Source organism: Dromiciops gliroides, chromosome 2 (assembly GCF_019393635.1).
Source record: "Dromiciops gliroides isolate mDroGli1 chromosome 2, mDroGli1.pri, whole genome shotgun sequence".
Taxonomy (NCBI): Eukaryota; Metazoa; Chordata; class Mammalia; order Microbiotheria; family Microbiotheriidae; genus Dromiciops; species Dromiciops gliroides.
In genome coordinates this window covers 586396062-586418324 of record NC_057862.1, presented here as the reverse complement: position 1 = coordinate 586418324, position 22263 = coordinate 586396062, and the positions used below count along the sequence as shown (strand labels likewise).

The 22263-nt window shown below is 35.1% G+C and overlaps 1 protein-coding gene across 4 annotated transcripts in view; it reads left to right on the top strand.

Moving 5' to 3' along the window:
* The window catches only part of SANBR (SANT and BTB domain regulator of CSR), a 62138-nt gene that overhangs the window by 9852 nt on the left and 30023 nt on the right, over positions 1 to 22263 (top strand). For 3 of the 4 annotated variants that reach the window (XR_006354833.1, XM_043984478.1, XM_043984477.1), the window contains exons 2-6: positions 2445 to 2600; positions 16933 to 17119; positions 18182 to 18275; positions 20233 to 20471; positions 21807 to 21865. Coding sequence is in view for 3 of the 4 variants with exons in the window: in XM_043984478.1 (XP_043840413.1) it covers positions 2454 to 2600; positions 16933 to 17119; positions 18182 to 18275; positions 20233 to 20471; positions 21807 to 21865 (726 nt within the window). In the remaining variant the exon portion in view is untranslated. Of the gene's footprint in view, positions 1 to 2444; positions 2601 to 16932; positions 17120 to 18181; positions 18276 to 20232; positions 20472 to 21806; positions 21866 to 22263 lie in introns of those variants that run through there. The other variant, XM_043984479.1, reaches the window with a different exon arrangement.

Here is a 22263-nt window from a genome sequence, read left to right as displayed (position 1 = left end):
TTACTATATTAGCATGGTTAAACCATGAACACTGAATACTTACCCAGTTATTTGTTTTTCCCCTTAGCATTTTTAAGGTTTTTTTTAATGCATTGCTACATTTCGTTTTAACACAATATATATCCTGACAAACACTAAATCAAATCACTCAGAAAATTATGCCCCTCCTCCCCCTCAAAGTTTATTACTTTATTAAATAAAAAGATAGGATGTATCTTCTAACTTGGAAAGTATGCTATCACAGCATCAGTCTGTTAGACCAGACTCCTGTTCCTCCTCAATGCTAGCTTTATTCACATTGTTTCAGTCCTGGAATATGGACTTCCCTTGACATGGGTGTCCTCATTCTTCACGTCCCTGAATTCTTCATATTAATAATTCTTATGAAGCAATAATATTCAGCTACATTTATATATTATAATTTATTTGGCCATTCCCAATCTTGAGGCATGTTCCTTTATTTTTCTACAAAATGTAGTTAACCTCCTATCATATGCATTTTGTAGTAATTTTTTTTTAAGTGAGGCAATGGGGGTTAAGTGACTTGCCCAGGGTCACACAGCTGGTAAGTGTTAAGTGTCTGAGGTCGGATTTGAACTCGGGTCCTCCTGACTCCAGGGCCGGTGCTCTATCCACTGTGCCACCTAGCTGTCCCCCATTTTGTATTAATTCTGAATAATTTCCTGTAGTACTTCTGGTTTTACTTAACATTATAGCAGTGAAAAAATATGCTGGATATGGGATTTGTCAGATACTCAAAGGCCCACCTGGAGATTAATCTAAACTGATTGAATTAAAGTGAAAGTGATTGACTTTGCTCAGTAGCCTACTTCAAGTTAATTAGATTGTAGCCACACCTGGCTGGCCCTTAAAGAGGTATTGTTCTCAGAAACTAAGGACTTTGAACTCAACTGGAGACCACCCTCAAGTCCCTTGAACCAATGGATTTGAATGACATCAACCAATCAGCTTGAAGCAGTGTGTAAGGACCAACTATGCTCCAGAACTATAAAAAGCTTCCACACTCAGTTTGCTGGGGAAGTTCATGGTTGAAGCAGGCTCGTGGCAGAGGACTTGAGGATGAACCAGACCATGCTGGAACTCTAGGCTAGATAGGCCTTTTCTTAACTCCACATGTTCTCTTTTTACTAATACCTGGTATGCTTTAATAAATGCTTAATGCCCAAAGACTGGTGCTAAAGCTTCTAATTTAAGGCGACCACACATTTAGATTTTAAACATCAGTTCAAATTCTGACTGCCACTTAACTACCTGTGCAACCTTGGACAAGTCACATAACCTTTCTGAACCTCAGTTTCCTCATTTGTAAAAGATAAGGAACAGGGAGAAATTGGGTGTATTGCTTATTGTTCAGCAAACACAAGGTGGGACAGAGAAGGAAAAAAAAAGAATTAAGGGGCAGGGATTTGAGAAACACTGGAAAACTCATCTGGTTCAAGGTGTGAAGTATGAATATAAGGACAGTTATACCAAGTAGTTGATTCTAGGACCTTTGTTTTTTAATAGGGGTGTGAGGTGCTATATGATAGAGGTTAAACTTGAGCATGATATTGTGGCAAACTGGCATCTGTGACAGTTATTAAATTATCAAAACTAGAAAATGTTGACAAAAAAAGAAAAACTAAAATGTTGGTAAAGCAATACAGTAGTACTAATTATAATTACTTAAGCAAACTGCTTAACATTTATGCCTCATTATGCAGCACAGTAACAATTATGAATATCATGAAATATCAGATTGCCTTGATAAATGTTATTCAATTATAATACTATATAAATTGTTCTCATACTTCTGAGTTTTACATCTGGTACAGCATGTTAATTTGTTCTCAAATAAAACATTAAATGAAACATCTCCTTTTGACCTACATAACATTATTTTTGAGCCTTTAGCCTGTGCTGTTTACCCCTTATTTGACAGCTTTTGGCCAACCATCTGTTCATCTATTCACTACATAAAACAGCAATAATTAAGGTGTTACTCTTTTTGTTTGTTTGTTTTTATGGTGAGTCTTCCAAGAGTAATTCAGTTCTAAATTGTATTTTATTCTAAAATATTCCAGTCTTAATGTGGGCCTAGTGATAAACTGCCTATTATCCAAGGATCTACCTAGCTAAATTTGGAAAGGCTCGAAACCACCATTTTGGACAACGAATGAGGAATTTTACTGGCTCTAAGAACTCCCAGCACTGTCAGTATTAGGCCTTAGGAGGGTTTTGGTCTGTCTCAGTAGAAATAATTAATACCCATATCAATGCAATTCCAAGTCTTTAAAGTTTTAAATTTAAGTATTTAAATATGAGCATTTGGTTTAGGTAAAATATATTTTGCTACCAAATAATTCTCAGGAAAAAATTATTATCTTTATATATAAAACGTTGTTTCATGTATAAATAATAATGTTTTTCTTCTCTATTCCTAGTTCTAAAAGATGAGTCGTGGATATTCAGAAAACAATAATTTTCTGTGTAATAACCAAATGGTGTTGGACATGATCCTTTATTCTCTAATTGGAGTACCTCAGCCTATCAACTGGGAAACAGTAGCAAGGCTAGTGCCTGGATTAACATCCAAAGAGGTAAAATTTCAAACCGGAAATCCAGTAAAATATAATATTAAAAATAACTACTAGGATATTAAAATGTTTAAATCATATAGGTTCTACATAGTACAACATGGGTACATGCAATTTGTATGTAGATGTATATATAATATATATGTGGTGACTATATACCTGTGAGATTTAAAATTGGATATACAAGCATTAAACTCCCCCTTTTAACTTTTCCCTTATATATCTCCCAGACCACTAAGAAAAAGAAGCCTCTGAGCTTTAATCAGTGAGGGGTTAGTTTTTATTGTTTGGGAATTAATTAGACAACAAAAGGTGATACCAATTAGGGAAATAGGAAAGTAGGAATACAAATGAATAATCTTAGATCTAAGCTTAGTCTATATTCCTTTATAAAACTCACTGAATCCCTAACTGCCTGCCAGGCCGAGAACCAGCACCAAACACCAAACGCAAGTGCCACCACGGCTAAACTGAAAAGCCAGAGAGACCGAACTTCCGTTCCACCCTCAGTTTTAAGCTGCTGTGCCGGAAATTTGTTGTGGACTCCACCCCAAAAGGGAGGTCCTTCAAAAGCCGCTTCAGTAGCATGCGCTCAACTCTCAAATGATTCAGCTAAAAGTTCTGTTTTTTACCACATACCTTAAAGTGTCACCCTTCAGGACTTTTACAACCAAATATTCACTCCTAAGGTACAGTAGTTACATGTTAGATGTGTTCCTGAAAAGTCACGTCTACAGGATCCTTAAATGCTTTGGGGCCTTGGCATTTAAAGAAACCTATAAAGTCACTCTGTAGACTGTTAGGAAAAAATATAAATTATCCACTCATACAAGATTATAACTTCTTTGAGATCAAGCATATCATCTTATGTTTGTGTCACTCTCAGGACCTAGCTGGGTATATAGGTGTTCCATAACGGTCTGTTAAAATTTAAAATGGAATTGATTATTGCATAAGACCAAATGGGCACCCTTTGGAATAATAATTTTAACAATCAGGGCTTAGGGTGGATCATTTAATAAATATATGTGTGTGTTTCTTGAGTAACTTCTACTGAGGCAAAAATAATGTGTTTTTCCTTTGGACTAATTCATTCAAAACAGAAATTGTTTAGGAACGAAAAAGGAGAGAAGATTATTTCTTAAAGTCATTGAACTGGGTAGCTAGGTGGTACAGTGGATAAAGCACTGGCCCTGGATTCTGGAGGACCTGAGTTCAAATTTGGCCTCAGACACTTGACACTTACTAGTTGTGTGACCCTGGGCAAGTCACTTAACCCTCATTGCCTTGTCCTCCCCCCCAAAAAAAAGTCATTGAACAAGCAAGAAGACTGACTTAGCTGCATAAATTTCTCATGCTGACACAGCAAATAGCCTTTATTTTAGGGATAGTAAGTTTTCACATATATAATTAAAATAATAAAATTATAGACTTGTTTAAATAGTCATACTGCTTTTTAGCAAGATATTCAGAATTTGTAAGCTTCTTGTTTTAGTTAAATGTACACATGTCTTTTGTTTTTGATAACATCTTCCTTGGGTGGTGTGGCAAAAATCAGCTTCAGATATCCTTGGTTAACTCATTAAATGAGAAAAGCATTTACATTCTATTCACTTCATACTTGGTTGCTTCATTGAACTTTGGTAAATTTTCATTCTGTTTTCATATATATATATATATGTATATATATATATATATATGTACACACACATACAGTAAAAGATAACCAAATAAATCACAGCTTTAAAAATCTACAACTCTGAATTGTAGAAGAAAAATAACAGTGTGTTACTTTGTGTACAAAAAGTAGCTTCAACAGACTATTCTGATGGTTTTAATTCTTGACCTTACATGCATATTTATGTGATCCTTGCCATTTTCTAATAGTAAAAATATTATAGACTTTTGTTACTCTTTAGTTCAAAATTTCATCACAACTCTTTTTCAGTAGTTAGCTAGCAACTGTTGCTTTAGGCCTTATTAAATAATTCCCTTGTTTTTAGTAGTTTCATTTTTTATTATTTTATATTGTATAATTATATATGGCATATATAATAATTTTATATTATTATTATAAAGTTAGTCTGCACCTAATGTGCAATGTTAAAGGTAGGATTAATTATGTAAGTCATTGCTTTGGAATAAAGTCTCTTAATATTTGAAAAAAAGGGGGCAGCTAGGTGGCACAGTGGATAGAGTACCAGCGCTAGAGTCAGGAGGACCTGAGTTCAAATGCGGCTTCAAGACACTTAACACTTACTAGCTGTGTGACCCTGGGCAAGTCACAACCCCAATTGCCTCACCAAAAAAAAAATATATATATATATATATTTGAAAAAAAATCTCAGATACTGGACACAGCCCAGTTAAGCGGTTTTGTGAGAAATTATTATTAATAACCAATATCTTGGGGCAGCTAGGTGGTGCAGTGGATAAAGCACTGGCCCTGGATTCAGGAGGACCTGAGTTCAAATCCGACCTCAGACACTTGACACTTACTAGCTGTATGACCCTGGGCAAGTCACTTAATCCCAATTGCTTCATCCAAAATAAAAAAATTTTTTTTAAATAAATAAAAATAACCAATATCTTGGGGAGATTCAGAGATTCCCCCCTTCTTCCAAAATCTTGAATTTAAGTCCAGTTTTTCTTCAGTAGGACCTTACTGATAATTAGATTGCATTAACTCTCCTAGATCTTGGTCAGGACCCTTCCCACCCCAACCTTTCAAGAAATTTATTCCATGGTGGGAAAGTCCGTTGTGTTCTATTCAGTCTTGGGTAGAGACCGATCCTTTTGTCTAGATAGCCAGTGCTGGGGATGGTCTTGAGTAGAGATAATTTCTTTGTCCAGGTGTTGCTCTCAGCCCCTCTCCCCATTGAAAAAGGTCTATATGGGGGCAGCTAGGTGGCGCAGTGGATAAAGCACCGGCCCTGGAGTCAGGAGTACCTGAGTTCAAATCTGGCCTCAGACACTTGTCACTTATTAGCTGTGTGACCCTGGGCAAGTCACTTAATGCCAATTGCCTCACCAAAAAAAAAAAAAAGGAAAGAAAGAAAAGGGTCTATATTCTTTGAATTTATAGCCTAAAGCTATGGCTGGTTTGGTATAGGGATGATTCCCTTATCCAAGAGATACTCAGCCCTTCATTTTAATATAGTCCATTTCCAATCATATTAACCAATTTGATTTGATTGCTGTTTGGTGAACCACCTACTTTTTAAAAAAGTATATAAACTGAATCTGTCACCACAATTGTCTTTGATCTAAAAGAGAAGGCAAAATGACTATCCTTATTATTAATAACCTGTTGGCCTTATTAATAAAATAAAATTACCCAGAAACTATGTCTCTCTAACTTTTTAATCATCACAGTATGTTTGTTTGGTAGAAATAGTAACTAAGTAATTTAAATTACTGAATGGAATAAGCCAATTATCCTACTACAGTGAGTATTCATTCCATTGCTCATTTAAAAATTAGATGAAAGTATTGGTTGGAAATGTCATATGGGTTGTTGACATGAATTAAATAGTATATACCATAATTGTGTCTGAACTTTATTTTCTGAAAAAAAGGTGGTCCCTTCCCCTTACAAAAACCAATCAATCCTTCAACTTACCTTATTCCTACCTTTTACAGACAATATCCTAGAAAAATCTGTCATTTATACTTGTCATCCCTTCTTTCTGTCTTCTCATTTTTCAACCTGTTACATTTCAGCTTCTGACCTCATCACTCACCTGAAAGTACTACTCTCTCCAAAGTTACCAGTGTACTCTCAAGTGCCAAATTCAGTGGTCTTTTCAATGTCCATCTTTCTTGATATCTGCAGCATTTGAGATTTTAGCTACTTTCTCCTGGAGGTGACAGTGTTCTCTCTGGGCTCTTTTCTTACTTGCCTGGCCACTCCTTTTCAGTATCCTTTGCTGGACCATCATCCCTATCCTGACCTTTGCTGTGGTTACATCCCAAGACTGTCCTATGGAGAAGACCCCCCCAAATATAGGCCTTATTATGATGAAATAAAAGAAAAGGCTATTGACTAGGGACGGAGCTTCATGGATAAATTTGATATCATTGGAATTATTGGAGAAGGCACCTATGGGTAAGTTTACAAAGCCAGGGATAAAGATAGAGGAAAAATGATGGCCTTAAAAAAAGTGCGGCCAAATAATGAAAAGGAAAGTTTCCCCGTTACAGCTATTCAATATTAAAATCCTTCAGCAACTGACCCATCAGAGTATTATCAATATGAAGGAAATTGTTCTCTCCACTCTCAGTAACCACATAAACTTCTTTTGCTGGGGCAGCTAGGTGGCGCAGTGGATAGAACACCAGCCCTGGAGTCAGGAGTACCTGAGTTCAAATCTGGCCTTAGACACGTAACCCTTACTAGCTGTGTGACCCTGAGCAAGTCACTTAGCCCCAATTGCCTCACTAAAAAAAAAAACAAACAAAAAAAACTTCTTTTGCTTCATTTATCTCTACACAGGTGACTCCCATAGCTATAAATCTAGCCCTGGTATCTTTCCCGAGTTCCAATTCTACAACACCAGCTACCTATTGAACATTATTTCCAACTAAACATCCTGTAAATGTGTTAAACTCAAAGATGCAAAACCAAAACTTATCTTCCTCTTAAAACTTATCTTCCTGTTTCTCAGTTTTGAAGCCACTGTCCTTTGTTACCCAGATTCACAAGCTTGTAGTTTTCCTCTAATTGTCCCTCATCCCATAAAGGCAGTTAATTTCGAGTCTTGTTAATTCTATCTCCCTATCTCATGTATCCACACCCTTTCTTCACTAATAGAGTCACCATCCTACTTGAGGTCTTTATCACCTGAACTATTGAATTACAATTTTAATTAGTTTCCTTGCTTCAAATGTCTACTCTCTTGATTCCTTCTTCTATGCAGCTGCCAAAGTGATATTTCTAAAGCACAATTTGATTATGTCTATCCCTGCTTAGTAAACCGAAGTGGCTCTGGTTTGGTGTTTAAAGCCCTTTATAATCTCAGTTTGACCTACTTTTCTATGCATCAGTCAATCAAGCTTGTGTTAAGTGTGCTAGAAATTGTGCTAAATGCTGGGAATGCAAAGGAAAAAAATGAAATCATCCGTACCATCAAGGAGTTTATAGTCTAATGGGAAGAGAACATATGCATGGATAGATATATAGATATATGTATATACATATAGAAATAGCTATATTGGTGTGGAGAGAGAGAGAGAGTAGTTGCAAGGTAACCTTAGATCAGAAGCCACTAGTAACCAAGAGACTAAGAAGACTTCCTACCAAAGGTGGCATTTGAACAGAGTGAATCTTAAAGGATGCTTAGAATTTTTAGAAGCAGGAGTGAGAAGGGAGAGCAGTCTAGGCATGGAGCCCCAACCAGTGCCACAGAAGTAAAGTGTCCTGATATGAATACCAAGTAGCCCACTGACTGGACCATGAAAGGGATGGAATATATGAGACTGGAAAGATAGAGTCCAAGTTGTAAAAAACAAAACAAAACAAAAAAACTTTAAACATAAAACAATGGAATTTATATTTTATCTTAAAAGTAATAGGGAGCCACTGGAATTTATTAAGGAGGATGGGGGAGTGAGGAATGACTAGAACTATAGAAGCATCATGTTGGCAGCTGTGTGGGGTATGAATTGGAATGTGGAAAGTCTTGAGTCAGAAAGACCAATTAGAATGGTCTAGGTGAGAGGTGATAAAGTCTGCAATCATGGTCCAACCAAACTGGCCTGCTTGATGTTCCTCATTACATCTCCCATCTACATGTCTTTGTATAGACTGACACTTTCCCCTCCCTCTATGCCCAAAATGTGCTACACTTCTCTGCCTCTTATAATCCCTAGTTTTCATCAAAGCTTGGCTCAGACATTGCCTCCTACTTGAGGTCTTTCCTGTTTCTCCTCTCCTTAGGTACTTGTACCTTTCCTCAAAAATTACTTTGTACATACTTAAATGTGTACAAGTCTCCCCAATAGAAGGTAAGCTTAAGATGGTTTTATTTGGGGGGGCAGCTAGGTGGCACAGTGGATAAAGCACTGGCCCTGGATTCAGGAGGACCTGAGTTTAAATCCAGCCTCAGACACTTGACACTTACTAGCTCTGTGACCCTGGGCAAGTCACTTAACCCTCATTGCCCTGCAAAAAAAAAAAAAAAAAAAGATGGTTTTATTTTTGTCTTTGTGTCTCCAGCATCTGTTATGCTGCTTAGCAAAAAGTAGATGCTTCTTAATTAACTGTGCAACAATGAGCATTTTTCATGTGTGCCCTTGGGTTTAACCTCAAAGATTAATTATTTTTTTAAATTATTGAAATCTGTTGTTTTTACATTGCCAAAATTTCTTTTCCCATGTCTTTCTCCTACCCTCCTCCCCCAGAGCCATCCCTTGTTAAAAAAAAAAAAAGAAAGAAAGAATTTTTTAAAAAGGGGAAAAGAGGGGCAGCTAAGTGGCACAGTGGATAAAGCACTGGCCCTGGATTAAGGAGTTCCTGAGTTCAAATCCGGCCTCAGACACATAACACTTACTGGCTGTGTGATCCTGGGCAAGTCACTTAACCCCCATTGCCCCGCAAAAAAAATAAATTTTTAAAAAAAGGTGGGGGGGAGAAAAAAATTCAGCAAAACTAATCAACATATTGATAAAATATGACATTTTGTGCATTGTTCCGTACCTGTAGGCCCCTCTTCCCCACCTCTTCAAAGAAGTTATGAGAGAGTATTCAAAGATTTTTTTCCTTAAAAAGATTGATTTTGGATGGGTTTCCAGGGGCAGAGCCAAGATATCAGAGTGGAAGAAGCACTCAGCTGATCTCTCTCAACATTCCTCTCCAAAAAACTTGAAAATAAGTCCTCAGATTGAAATTTGGAGTGGCAGAGCCTACAGAAAGTCAGGGCAAGACATTCTTCCACCTCAAGACAATTTAGGAGACTGGAAGGACCCATGACAGGGGTGAAGGCTGGCTGGGAGCCCAGATGGAGTCAATACCAGTGGCAACAGTAGGGAGTGACAACAGAAGCAGCAGTACCTTTGGGAGCTCTCAAGCTAGAGATTGTAAAGGGACCTGGCAACTGGTCAGAAATTACAGAGGACCCCGTGCTAGCACTTGATGCAGGGTTGGAAATTGTTTGGCCATTGTCATTGCCTATACCTACTTCTGAGTCACATTTCAAAAGTGGAGAGGAATACTTCTAGTTCCAAGGGAGCAGAGGCCATGAAGAACAGTATCATTTGCAATCCCAAGAGGTTATGGGCTCTTTTTGGATAAGGACCAAAGTGCAGACCAGGAGAGGAGTGACTACTCTACCTTGGAAGCACTGAAAACTTCCACACACCCCAAACTAGCTTTGAAAACAATAGTATAAATATGTCTAAAGCTTGTGACAGTGGCCCTTCCCCTTCCCCATGCTGGGAATAGAACCCAACTTTAACATAAACTCATGGTCAAGAAATAGGTTATAAAAATGAGCAAATAACCAAAAAAAAAAAAAAAGGAAGAAAGAAAAAAAAAAACCTGCCCATAAAAAATCTGCTATGGGAAGAACGAGACACAAACTCAGAAATAATGAAATCAAATACACTACAAGCAAAGGCGGGGGGGGGGGGGGAATTGTGAATAGGACACAAGCTGAACAAAAATTTCTGGAAGAACTAAAAGTAATTTTCAGAATTAAATGAGTGGTAGAGGGAAATTTAGGTAAATAAAAGAGAACAAGGGAAGAATATTATAAAAAGACAGCTTGATTAAAGAGACACTAGGTGGCACAGTGTATAGAGTGGCAAGCCTGGAATCAGGAAGACATCTTCCTGAATTCAGATCTGGCCTCAGACACTTACTGTGTGACCCTGGACAAATCACTTAATCCTGTTTGCCTCCATTTCCCCATCTATAAAATGAACTGGGGAAGGAAATAGCAAACCACTCCAAGAAAACCCCAAATGGGGTCATGAAGAGTGAGACACAACTGAAAATGACTAAACAACAGCAAAAAGGCACAAAAAATACTGAAGAAAATAACACCAACTGGAAAAAGAGGTACAAAATTTCACTGAAGAAAAAGAATTCCTTAAAAATTAGAATTGAGAAAGTGGAAGCTAATGACTCTATGAGACATCAAGAAAAAAAAAGTCAAAAGAAGGGAAAAATAGAAAAAAATGTGAAATATGTCATCAGAAAAACAATAGACCAGGAACATAGCTCAAGGAGAGATAATTCAAGAATTATTGGCTTTCCTGAAAGCTATGGCTGAAGAAAGAATTTAGACATATTTCAAGAAATTTTTTTAAACTAACCCCCAATATCCTAGAATGAGAAGGTACGATATAAATGCAAAGAATCCATCTATCAGGACCTGAAAGAGATCCCAAAATGAAAACTTTAAGGAATATTATAGCCAGATTGCAGCATCCCCAAGTCAAAGAAAAATTACTTCAAGCAGTCAGAAAGAAAGCATTCAAATATTATGAAGTCACAGCCAGGATCACACAAGATTTAGCAACTACCCTGTTAAAGGTGCAGAGGACTTGGAATATAATATTCTGGAAGGCAGAAGAGCAGGGATGACAACCAAGAACAACCAACCTAATAAAATTGGATTTTTAATGAAGTAGAGGATTTTGCATTCCTGATAAAAAGACCAGAGCTGAATATAAATTTTAATTTTCAAATACAAGACTCAAGGGAAGCATAAAAAAGTAAACAGGAAAGAGAAATCAAAGAAACTTAATAAGATTAAACTGTTTACATTTTTTTTAAGTGAGGCAATTGGGGTTAAGTGACTTGTCCAGGGTCACACAGCTAGTAAGTGTTAAGTGTCTGAGGTCTGATTTGAACTCAGGTCCTCCTGACTCCAGGGCTGGTGCTTTATCCACTACGCCACCTAGCTGCCCTAAACTGTTTACATTTCTATAGGGGAAGATGATACTTGTAACTTCTAAGAACTTAATCATTATTAGGGCAGTTAGAAAGATTACACATAGACAGGGTGCAGGAGTCAATTATGTTGGGAAAATGTAAAAAAAAAATGAAGGGGTGAGAGATGCCTTGGGAGAAGGGGAAAGGGACAGAAAAGAGGCATGCAAGGAAGTGTTTTTACAATGGAGGGGGAATTACTTGGGGAAGGAGAAGCAATGCTTAAACCTCACTCATCCAAATTGGTTCAAAGAAAAAATACACATACACACAATTGGGTATAGAAATCTATCTTACTCAGCAGGGAAGTAGGAGAGGAAGGAGATGAGAGGAACATGGAGCGGGGGAGTTGATGAAAGAGAGGGGGCATATCAGGTAGTGGTCAGAAGCAAAAGAGATTTTTGAGGAGTGACAGGATAGAAAGAAAAAGATAAACAAAATAGGATGATGGGAAATGCACAGTTGGTAATCATAACTGTGAATGGGATAAACTCACCCTTAAAACAAAAGCACATAGGATGGATTAGAAACCAGAATTCAGCAGTATGTTGTTTATAAGAAACACGTTTGAAACAGAGGAACACACAAAGAGTAAAGATAAGGGGTTGGAGCAATATCTATGCTTTAGCTGAAGTAAAAAAGGCAAGAGTAGTAGTCATGATCTCAGACAAAGCAAAAGCAAAAATAGGCCTAATTAAAACAGATAAGCATGTAAAATACATCTTGACAAAAGGCACTGTAGGGGCCAAATTTAATATGGGGAGAGTTAATTGGGTGGCTGGCCAAAATATTGGAGTTCAGAAAATAATGAGAGACCTCTAGGTCCAAAGTTTCCTCCCTTCCAAACTGCCTTTTTTAGTTACTTCTCCCAGGCTAAAAAGAAAGGAGATTGATTCACAGCCTCTTTTCCACAAAAAAAAATCAGGTTTTATTAATGGGAATAAAAAATATATAACAAAGGTGAAGTTGATAAAGCCAGTGACAAGGGAATAGGGGAAGGGGAAAATGGATAAGCTCCCTGGCTCTAGCAAAGATTGACTCAATCTCCAAACTTGCTTCCAGTTTAGCTAATTCAAAGAGCTGGCCTCATTTCTATTAACTAACCAGCAGGGGTCTGTAGGCTTTGCAGCCCCTCTCCAGTCCACTTTCAGAAGCTCACCAACAGGAAAGAGAGCTCCCAGCCTCAGTATTCTCTTTTCTACCTTTTCTCCCTCCCTCAAAAGGGAGGTCCTTCAAGTTGCTTGGCTGAGATTGGTCTCCGGCTGATGTCAGCAGTAATGATAAACCTGGAGAAAATTGATTGGGAATAGAAAGGAATATACCTTTTTCTCAGCTGTACATAGCATCTTCACAAAAAATGACCATATATTAGGGCATAAAAACCTCACAAACAAATGCAAAAAAACCCAGAAATCTGAAATGCATCTTTTTTCAAATCATAAAGCAATAAAATTTATGTACGATAAAGGGCCAGGGAAGCATAGATTAAAAATTATTTGTAAAATAAATAATTCAATCTTAAAGAACAAATCATAGAAATAATAATTTCATTTAAAAGAATGACAATGAGACAGCATTCCAAAATTTGTGGGGTTCAGCCAAAGCAGTACTTAGGAGAAGTTTTATATCTTTAAATATGCACATTAATAAAAGAGAGAAAGAGCAGATCAGTGAATTGGGCATGCAACTAAAAAAAAATGGGGGGGGGGAAAGCAGATTTAAAATTCCTAATTAAACACCAAAATGGAAATCCTTAAAAATCTCAAAGGAGAAATTAATAAAATTGAAAGTTTTAAAAAATTAATAAGTAAAACTAGTAGCTGATTTTATGGGGAAGACCCTAATAAAATAAACCATTGATTAATTTTGACTTTGTTAAGAGAAAGAACAAAATCAAATTACCAGTATCAAAAATAAAAAAGATAAATGCATCACCAATGAAAATGAAATTAAAACTTATTAGGAGCTATTTTGTCCAATTATATGCCACAAAAAAGGACAATCTAAGTAAAATGGATGAATATTTACAAAAATATAAACTGCCCAGATTAACAGAAGAAGAAATAGAATACCTAAAGAGCCCTATCTTAGAAAAAGAAATTGAACAAGCCATCAATGAACTCCCTTTAAAAAAAAAAAAAACAGGACCACATGGATTCACAAGAATTCTACCAAAAATTAAGGGACAGTTAATCCTAGTACTATGTAAATGATTTGAAAAACAGATAAAGGAGTCCTTTCTATTTCACAAATATTATTTTGATACCTAACCCAGGGAGAGCAAAATCAGAAAATTAAAGACCAATTTCCTTAATATCAGTACAAAAATTTTAGATAAAAAAGTAGCAAAGAGATTACAGCAGTATATCACATAGATCATATACTATGACCAGATGGGATTTATACCAGAAATGCAAAGCTGGTTCAATATCAGAAAAACTATCAGCATAATTGACTGTATTGATAACCAACCCCCCCAAAAAAAATCATGATTATCTCAGTAGATACAGAAAAAAGCTTTTGACAATATAACACCCAGTCCTATTGAAAACACTAGAGGGGCAGCTCGGTGGCACAGTGGATAGAGCACTGGCCCTAGAGTCAGGAGTACCTGAGTTCAAATCTGGCCTCAGACACTTAACACTTACTAGCTGTGTGACCCTGGGCAAATCACTTAACCCCAATTGCCTCACCAAAAAAAACCACTAGAAAGCATACGAATCATTGGAGCCTTTCTTCACAATTATAAGTAGTATCTAAAACCAAGAACAATCATTATCTGTAACAGGAATAAATGTGAAGCTTTCCCAGTAAGATCAGGGTTGATGGTATGGTATCACCACTATTATTCAGTATTGTAATAAAAATGCTACCTATAGCAATAAGACAAGAAGAAGAAATTGGTAGATAAAAATAGGCAGTGAAGAAACAAAATTATATCACCCTTTGGAGATGATATGATGGTATATTTAGAGAACCTTAGAGAATGCACGAAACTAATTAAAACAACACCTTTAGGAGAGTTTCAGGATATAAAATAAACCCACATCAATCATCAGCAGTTCTGTAGGCTACCAACAAAACTCAGCAGGAAGAGCTAGAGAAATTCTATATAAAATCACTGCAGAGAATATAAAATACTTGGAAGTCTATATGCCAAGACAAACCCTGGGACTATATGAACCCAATTACAAAATACTCTTTACACAGATAAAAGACAGATTTAAACAGATAGAGAAATATTAATTGCTCATGAGTAGGCCAAGCCAGTATAATAAAAATGATAATTCTACTAAGTTTACTTTAGTATCATAGCAATAAAACTACAGAAGAATTATAGGACAAGAAAAAATAGCAATTCATCTGGAAGAACAAAAGGGTCAAAAATATAAAAGGAATCAATGAAAAAATGTGAAGGAAGATGGTCTAGCAGTTCACATTTCAAACTGCAGTATTCATGAAAACAATCTAGTACTGGCTAAGAAATAGAGTGGTGGATGAGCAAAGCAGCTTAGGTATACAGTATACAATGGCAAATGACCATAGTAATCTAGTGTGTAATAAACCTAAATATCCAAGCTTTTGGATTAAGCATTTTTAATCTGACAAGAATTGCTGGCAAAACTGGAAAACAGTTTGGAAGAAACTATGCATAGACCTATATTTCACACCATATACCATGATACAGTGAAAATTGGTAAATTATTTAGACAAAAAGTGATACAAATAAATTAGGGGGAGCATGGGAAAGATGTACCTGTCAGTCTGTGGATAAAGGAAGTTTATGACCAAATGAGAGATGATCATATGAAGTAAAATGGATAATTTTTGTTACATTAAATTTAAGAGTTTGCACAGACGAAACTAACGTAGGCAAAATTAGAAGGAAAACAAGAAACATGGGGGAAATTTACAGCAAGTTTTTCTGATAAAGACCTCATTTTTCAAATGTATAGGGAAATGAATGACATTTATAAAAATATGATCCATCCCCAATTGATAAATACTCAAAGGATGTGAAGAGGAAGCTTTCAGGAAGAGAAATCAAAGCTATCAATAGTTGCATGAAAGAAAAAAATGCTTTAAGTAATTTATTTAGAGAAGTACAAATTAAAACAACTCTGAGGTATCAGATTGGCTCACATAACAGAAAAAGAAAATGACAAATGCTGGAAGAGACATGGGGAAAATGGGACACTAATGTACTGTTTGTGTGTGGAGTTGTGAACTAGTCCAGCTATTCTGGAAAACAATTTGGAACTACGACCAAAGGGCTATAAAGCTGTGCATTACTCTTTGACCCAGTAATACCCCTACTAGGTCTGTATCCCAAAGAGATAAAATAAAAGAGAAAATGATCCATTTATACAAAAAAATGTAGCAGCTATTTTTGTGGTGACAAAGTATTAGAATTTGAGGGGATACCCATCGATTAGAGAACGGCTAAAGAAGTTGTGGTATGTGATAGTGATGGGATAACATTGTGCTGTAAGAAATAATGTGAAGGATAGTTTCAGAAAAACCTGGGAAGACTTATATAAACTGATTCAAAGTGAAGAGAGCAGAAGCAGGAGAACATATAAGGATGAAAGACTTACTTGCTTGCACTGATCAAGATGATGACCCAAGATAGTTCCAAAGGATCCACAATGAAACATGCTATCTACCTCCAGAGAGAGAACTAATCAACTCTGAGTGCAGATTCAAATAGACTTTCTTTTAACTCTATTTTTCTTACTTTTTTCCATATTTTCTTTTATAGAATAGCTAATATGAAAATATGTTTGGCAAGATTTTACATGTATAATCAATATCAAATTGCTTGCCTTCTTAAGGGATAGGCAAGAGGCAGGATGGAGGAAGATAATTTGGAACTCAGATTTTTTTTAAAATGAGTGTTAAGAAAATTTATATGTAATTGGATAACATGACAAAATAAAAATATGTTAAAGTGATTTTTAACCTTTTTTAGGAATTAGAATATTTTTACAATTATGAGAACACAGGATCAAATGTCAATTATTTTATGAATACTGAGTCATTAAAATGATTTCAGGCTAGAATGTGCTTTTTTATAGCTTAAAATATTGGGCATATAACTGTAGGGCCAAATTCCAAGTTTTAACATTAAATTATGAAATTACCAGCAGATGGTAATACAGCAAAGGAAAATACAGTTAATGCAGAAGGAGATGGAAAAAATTCAATTTTGAACTTCCTTTAAAAAAATTTAAAAGCAAATCAAAGACTTGACATTTTTGGTAATGGTTTCCAAGCATCACAAACCTAGATTAATACCTGCTGATATTAAATTATTGCTCATAGAAAAGGAACTTAGGGTACCAAGATACTTTTTCCTTACCTTCCTTCATTTTATATCATTATTTTACTTCATGACAGTGTGCAAAAAGATTTGATGAACTGAAAAGCAGTGGGAGTTCACCTGTTGACAACCAGTACAGTCCTCTCATGGCAACTGGAGGAAGTCCTGTTGAAAACTTAGCAACATACATCAAATCCTCACTCCTTGATACACAAGGAGAGTTTCAAGAGCCACCTCTTAGACAAAATTCAGTTTCCAAAACAGGTAAATGTTAGAATAAATCCATCTTTATTATCATAGTTGTTTTTCCTGAAGGCCAGGTACATTCAATACTACTTCATAGAAACACAGAATTTGAATATTCTCCTGTGATTTAATATAAAAAGGGATTAAATCATATCGTTCTTACTTGCAAGTTAAACCTCCTCTATGTGTTTTTACTCCCATTAGAATATGAGGTCCTTGAAGGTAGGGACTATCTCCTCTAGTTGTTTCTTATTGGTGTCTGACAGTACATTTATATGCTTTTTCATTCATATTCATACTTAGGATTTAAGGATTTTTTTCCTTTGATAGCTGTTGCTTTCCTAGTTATAGAAAAGCAGCTTTTCTACTATTTGGACCCTATACTCTCTTTAGGAGCTATATTGAGTAATTTAGTCATTGCTGTTTAGAACAAAGCTTCTTAAACTGTGGGTCATGACCCTAAATGGGGTTAGCTACAGTATTTTATATACCTATATATCTGGGATTGCATAAAAATGCCTTGGGTGAAAAGGGGACACAAATGGAAAAAGTTTAAGAAAGCCTGATATAGAAGAGCTGTTTTCAGTAATGACAATCAAAACAATTGCTCATAGTATATACACTTAATACATGTTTTTTTCAATCTTAATAGTATTTTTTCCAGTTATATATATAGTTTTCAACATTTGTTTTTATACTTAATACACGTTAAATTATTTTTATCTCAGCTTCAGAGACAGTGCATTCATTAATCTAAAACAGTTCCTTCTAGGAAGAAAAAAATCTGTTGTTGGCTATTCATTTTATCCCCATAAAACTCCTTTTTAGTGCCTGCCATATAAAAATAATACTGATGCATTATTTAGAAAAAATTACTTGCCTTCATTAGCAGTTTATGGTTCCTTTTCTCTATTATAGTCCTTTTTAAGCACTATTAGAAAAATTTAGGAAGAATGCTAGCTGACATACAGTTTGTGTATTGTTATGAAAGCATAGTTTTCACTACTACTATTCAATATGTCAGAAACCAAGTTAAGTCACAAACTCTAAACATTTTTTTAATCTGTTTCTGTATTTAAGGAAGACCTAATATAGCTTCCACAAGGAATTGTTCTTCAGAAAATGAAAACTGTACTGCTCATAAAGATGGAGAAAAGGCTGATGAAACAGAAGGGTAGGAGGCTGGTTGTTCTTTAGATAAAAACTAATATTAACTTTTAAATCATAAGGTATATAATAGAAATTTTCATAAGTCCCTTACTACAATGTAGAGATATTAAATTACAATATTATTATCAAAACTTGGTTTCAGATCATCCTGTGCAAAATCCTAATTTATGGTTTATTACTAATTTACATCTGTTAGCAAACAACTTTATTTTTACATTTATTGTTGCTGCAAATATAAATTAAAACTCTGAAGACTGAAAGAATCTAAAGAACATTTTTTAAATCTCATTGACTTTATAATTGATGAGCCTAGATTTGATTTCAATATCTCTCACTAAGTTTTTTTCATTGAAATATTTATCTGCCTTACAGTGTGTTGGAAATTTTCATGGAGTTTTAACTGAATGCCACTCAGACTTAATGCCAAACTATTTTTACCAAATTTTGCTAATTTATTCTCAACTAGTATTTATGTCTTGCATCTAATTTTTGAAAAAATGTTAAATTATGAAAATAAATCTTCATAATTATCATTTATTTTGACTGATAAAACAATTATAAATGATCATTTTCCTTTAAGTGGTTGATAATGTTTTTGGTTTTCATTTAAAATTCTTGGTTTTGTCAAGTTCTATATCTTTGGCATCTCCTCCTATCCTCCTATCTTCCTACTCCCCCCATTCTAACTACAGGGGCAGGGGAGGGGGGCCTGGGAGAGAGAATGGAGTGGCTATTCATCCAGATTACCGTGAAACCATTCAAATACACAGTATTCATAACTTATATTATTCAGTGAATCTATTCCATTTATTTGTTTTATAAAGTGACGCAAAGCAAGATTTGGCTTGAAACTGATGTTTTTAAATGTTTTATGATACAATCTGAAGAGTAAAGATAATTTAAAGATTAGGTAATATGTTAAAATTAACTTTCTATTCCATCAACCAAATTAACACGTTTTTAAAAATATATTAATATTTTGCAGTAATGTTAACTCTTAAATCAACTTTCATGTGTAAACTTTATGAATAAATACAGAAAGGTAGACTTTATAAGATCATAACTCTAGAGCTAGAAAAGACCTTAGAAGTTATCTGGTAAAATCCCCTCATTTTATAAATAAGGAAACTGAGCCCCAGGGAGATGAAACCCAAGGTCACAAAAGTAGTAAGCATCAAAGGTGAGGTAAGAATTCATGTCCTCTAACTCCAGAGCCATTGCTTTTTCCACTGTATCCCACTGTCTGTCTTCTCATTGTTTAAACTCCTTTTAAAAAAGGTAAGTAAACCTCTGAATATTTTTCCTTTTAGTGTTTATAACCATTTACTTTGTGATCTTTTCAGTGTGGGCAGTACTCCCCCTACCCCAAAAATATTTAGAAAGTAGATGAAAACCAGTCCTTGCTTTCCCATCCTTTGTGACTCTTGTATTTGTCCTTCTATTTCTTAAACTGATTTTAAAACTTATGTTCTTTTTCACTTTAAAATAGTAACAAAGGATTTTAAATATTTCATTTCCTTCTTTCTTCATTTATTAATCTCCCTCCTCTTGTGATTGCTTGACATCCTTATTTAAGAAACTAAAGTTGTATGTTCATGCCAAGAATTATGCTCACTTATTTAATTTCTCTTGTACTGTTTTTATAGTTAAAACTTTTTAAAGTCTATCTTAAAATAAGATACATTTAATTGTGTTAATTGCTAATGACCATCTATGAATAATGATCATTTATGAAGAGACATTTGTTAAAAGTTTTTTTAGTCATGTAAATTCATAAGATTTGAAATTTTATTAAATTTATTTGATAATTATCATCAGGTCAGTAGGCTATCAAAATGTTAAAATTCCATGAAACTGCTTGAAGTCCATATCTTCAATTTTTATCTCCCTATTTGTAATAAATGTGGTTTGACTCTTTCAAACTGTGATAACTTCTCTTCTTTGTAACTTTTTAAATGAAGGCCAAATATGGTGATTCATGTATGTGATGAAGCAAAAAACCTAAAGGAAGATTTTACTTGCCCTCGAGATCTTTTGATATCAGAAATGAAGTATTTTGCTGAATATTTCTCTGTGGATGCCCAGCGCTGGGAGGAGGTGGACATTTCAGTTCATTGTGATGTTCACATCTTCAACTGGTTGATACAGTATGTGAAAAGGAACTCTAAGGAGAATGAGAATTGTGAGATACCAAGTTTAGGTAAAAGTGCTTATTTGATACAGACTATTCATTAAGAAGTTGGAATGCCACCCATTAGTTCCTTTGTATGTGCCAATAATGAGATGTGAAAAATTGTTTGAAAAGTAGTGTTCAAATCCAGATTGGCACTGGTCTTTTAGGAAACAGACACATGATCATTTTTTAGTAAATTATAGTGGAATTTCTGGCAAATAGATAGCTCTCCAGATGTTAGAAATGACATTTTCCAAGTCATTTTTCAGAGGATAAAAACATTGCCAGAGAACACATTGTACTGTCTAATAAAAACATCTTACTCAAAACTAAAATTCTTTATAGCCTCTCCCATTGGTTTTACATCACATGTAACCTCCTCATCAGTGAAGTGATGACACTTAGAACACCAGGTCTTTCTGATATAATAACATATATGCTTTGGCAGGGCTTATGTTTTTCATCAGTGTGTGGAGACCTCCTCCACTGATGCCGATTTTCAGCTTCTAATCTGAGATAGCTGCCTAAGATAAACTGAGAGGGTAAGCCACTTGTCCATGGCAATGCAGCCAGTGCATGCCTCTGGCACACTTCTCAACTCTAGACTCTACCTATTATGTAATATTTCCAGTGGTCAAATTAATCTGATAGCAAAGGCAAATCATGATATCCTGAAACCACCATAATTAGACAGGAAGCTGCATGCTTTTTAGCTCTGATAGATGTCCATATGAAATAACACTTTAAATAGCCATGTTTTCATAATAGGAACAAAAGCAAGTGTTTTTCCCCTAAAGTCATCATTTTATGAACTGAAAACAACACCCCCACCCTGAACTAAATTCTTAAGGCTCACTTATTCCATATTTAGAAAACAGTTTCAGAACCTCTTTAGTAGTGATATCTTACTTCTCTTTAGAAGGCTTGAATTATCTAAAATGTTGACCAAAGCTCCATTTGGAACAGGCCTAATGATCTCAAATCATCACAGCTTGTTTTCTGTATTTTTGCAGTGAGGAAGTGTGATAATGTATCATCTTGAAGTTTTGGGGTTAGTTTAGTTATTCTTTATTTTCCACATTTGTGTGTGTGTGTGTGTGTGTGTGTGTGTGTGTATGTGTGTGTAAGTAAAAGGATTTTGAGTGTGCCTGGTTTGTGTCTGATTCCAGTGCAGATTTGCTGCTCACTTTCACTGTCCTAAATTTAACCTTGAATTTACTAATGTGTATCTGAGCTATATTATATAGTATGATTTACATTTCATTGCTATTTCACTTGACAGTTAAGTCTGTTGTGTGGAGATTCTGTCACAAATAAAAGGAAGAGATAAGTGAACTAATCATTTTTCCCATTCATTTTTAGAACCAGGGAATGTCATTTCAATTCTAATTTCTTCTGAATTTTTGAAGATGGATTCATTAGTAAGTATTCATAAAGAGTCATAAGCCTTTTATTACATCACCATTTTACTTCATCATATTGGGAATGCTTGCTCACCAGATACATCTTGATCTTTTATTCTTCAGGTACCTGGAAAGTCCTTTAACATCTTTTCATTCCAAATTGTTTATTTTTTTTAATGGATCTAATATCCCTTTTAGGAAAAAAAATCCTAAACAAAAATGTTTTTGAGAAGAATTTGCTAGCTTTTAGAGATGTCAGTTTTGGGGAATGTGGCAGGGGATCAGAGATAATAATGAGATTTTTTAAATGTAAAGCTCTTTGCAAAACTTAAAATGTTATATAAATATGAGCTGTTATTATTGTCATTTGTTTTATATATCATTAAAAGTAGAGACCTTATTCTTAAATGGGATGA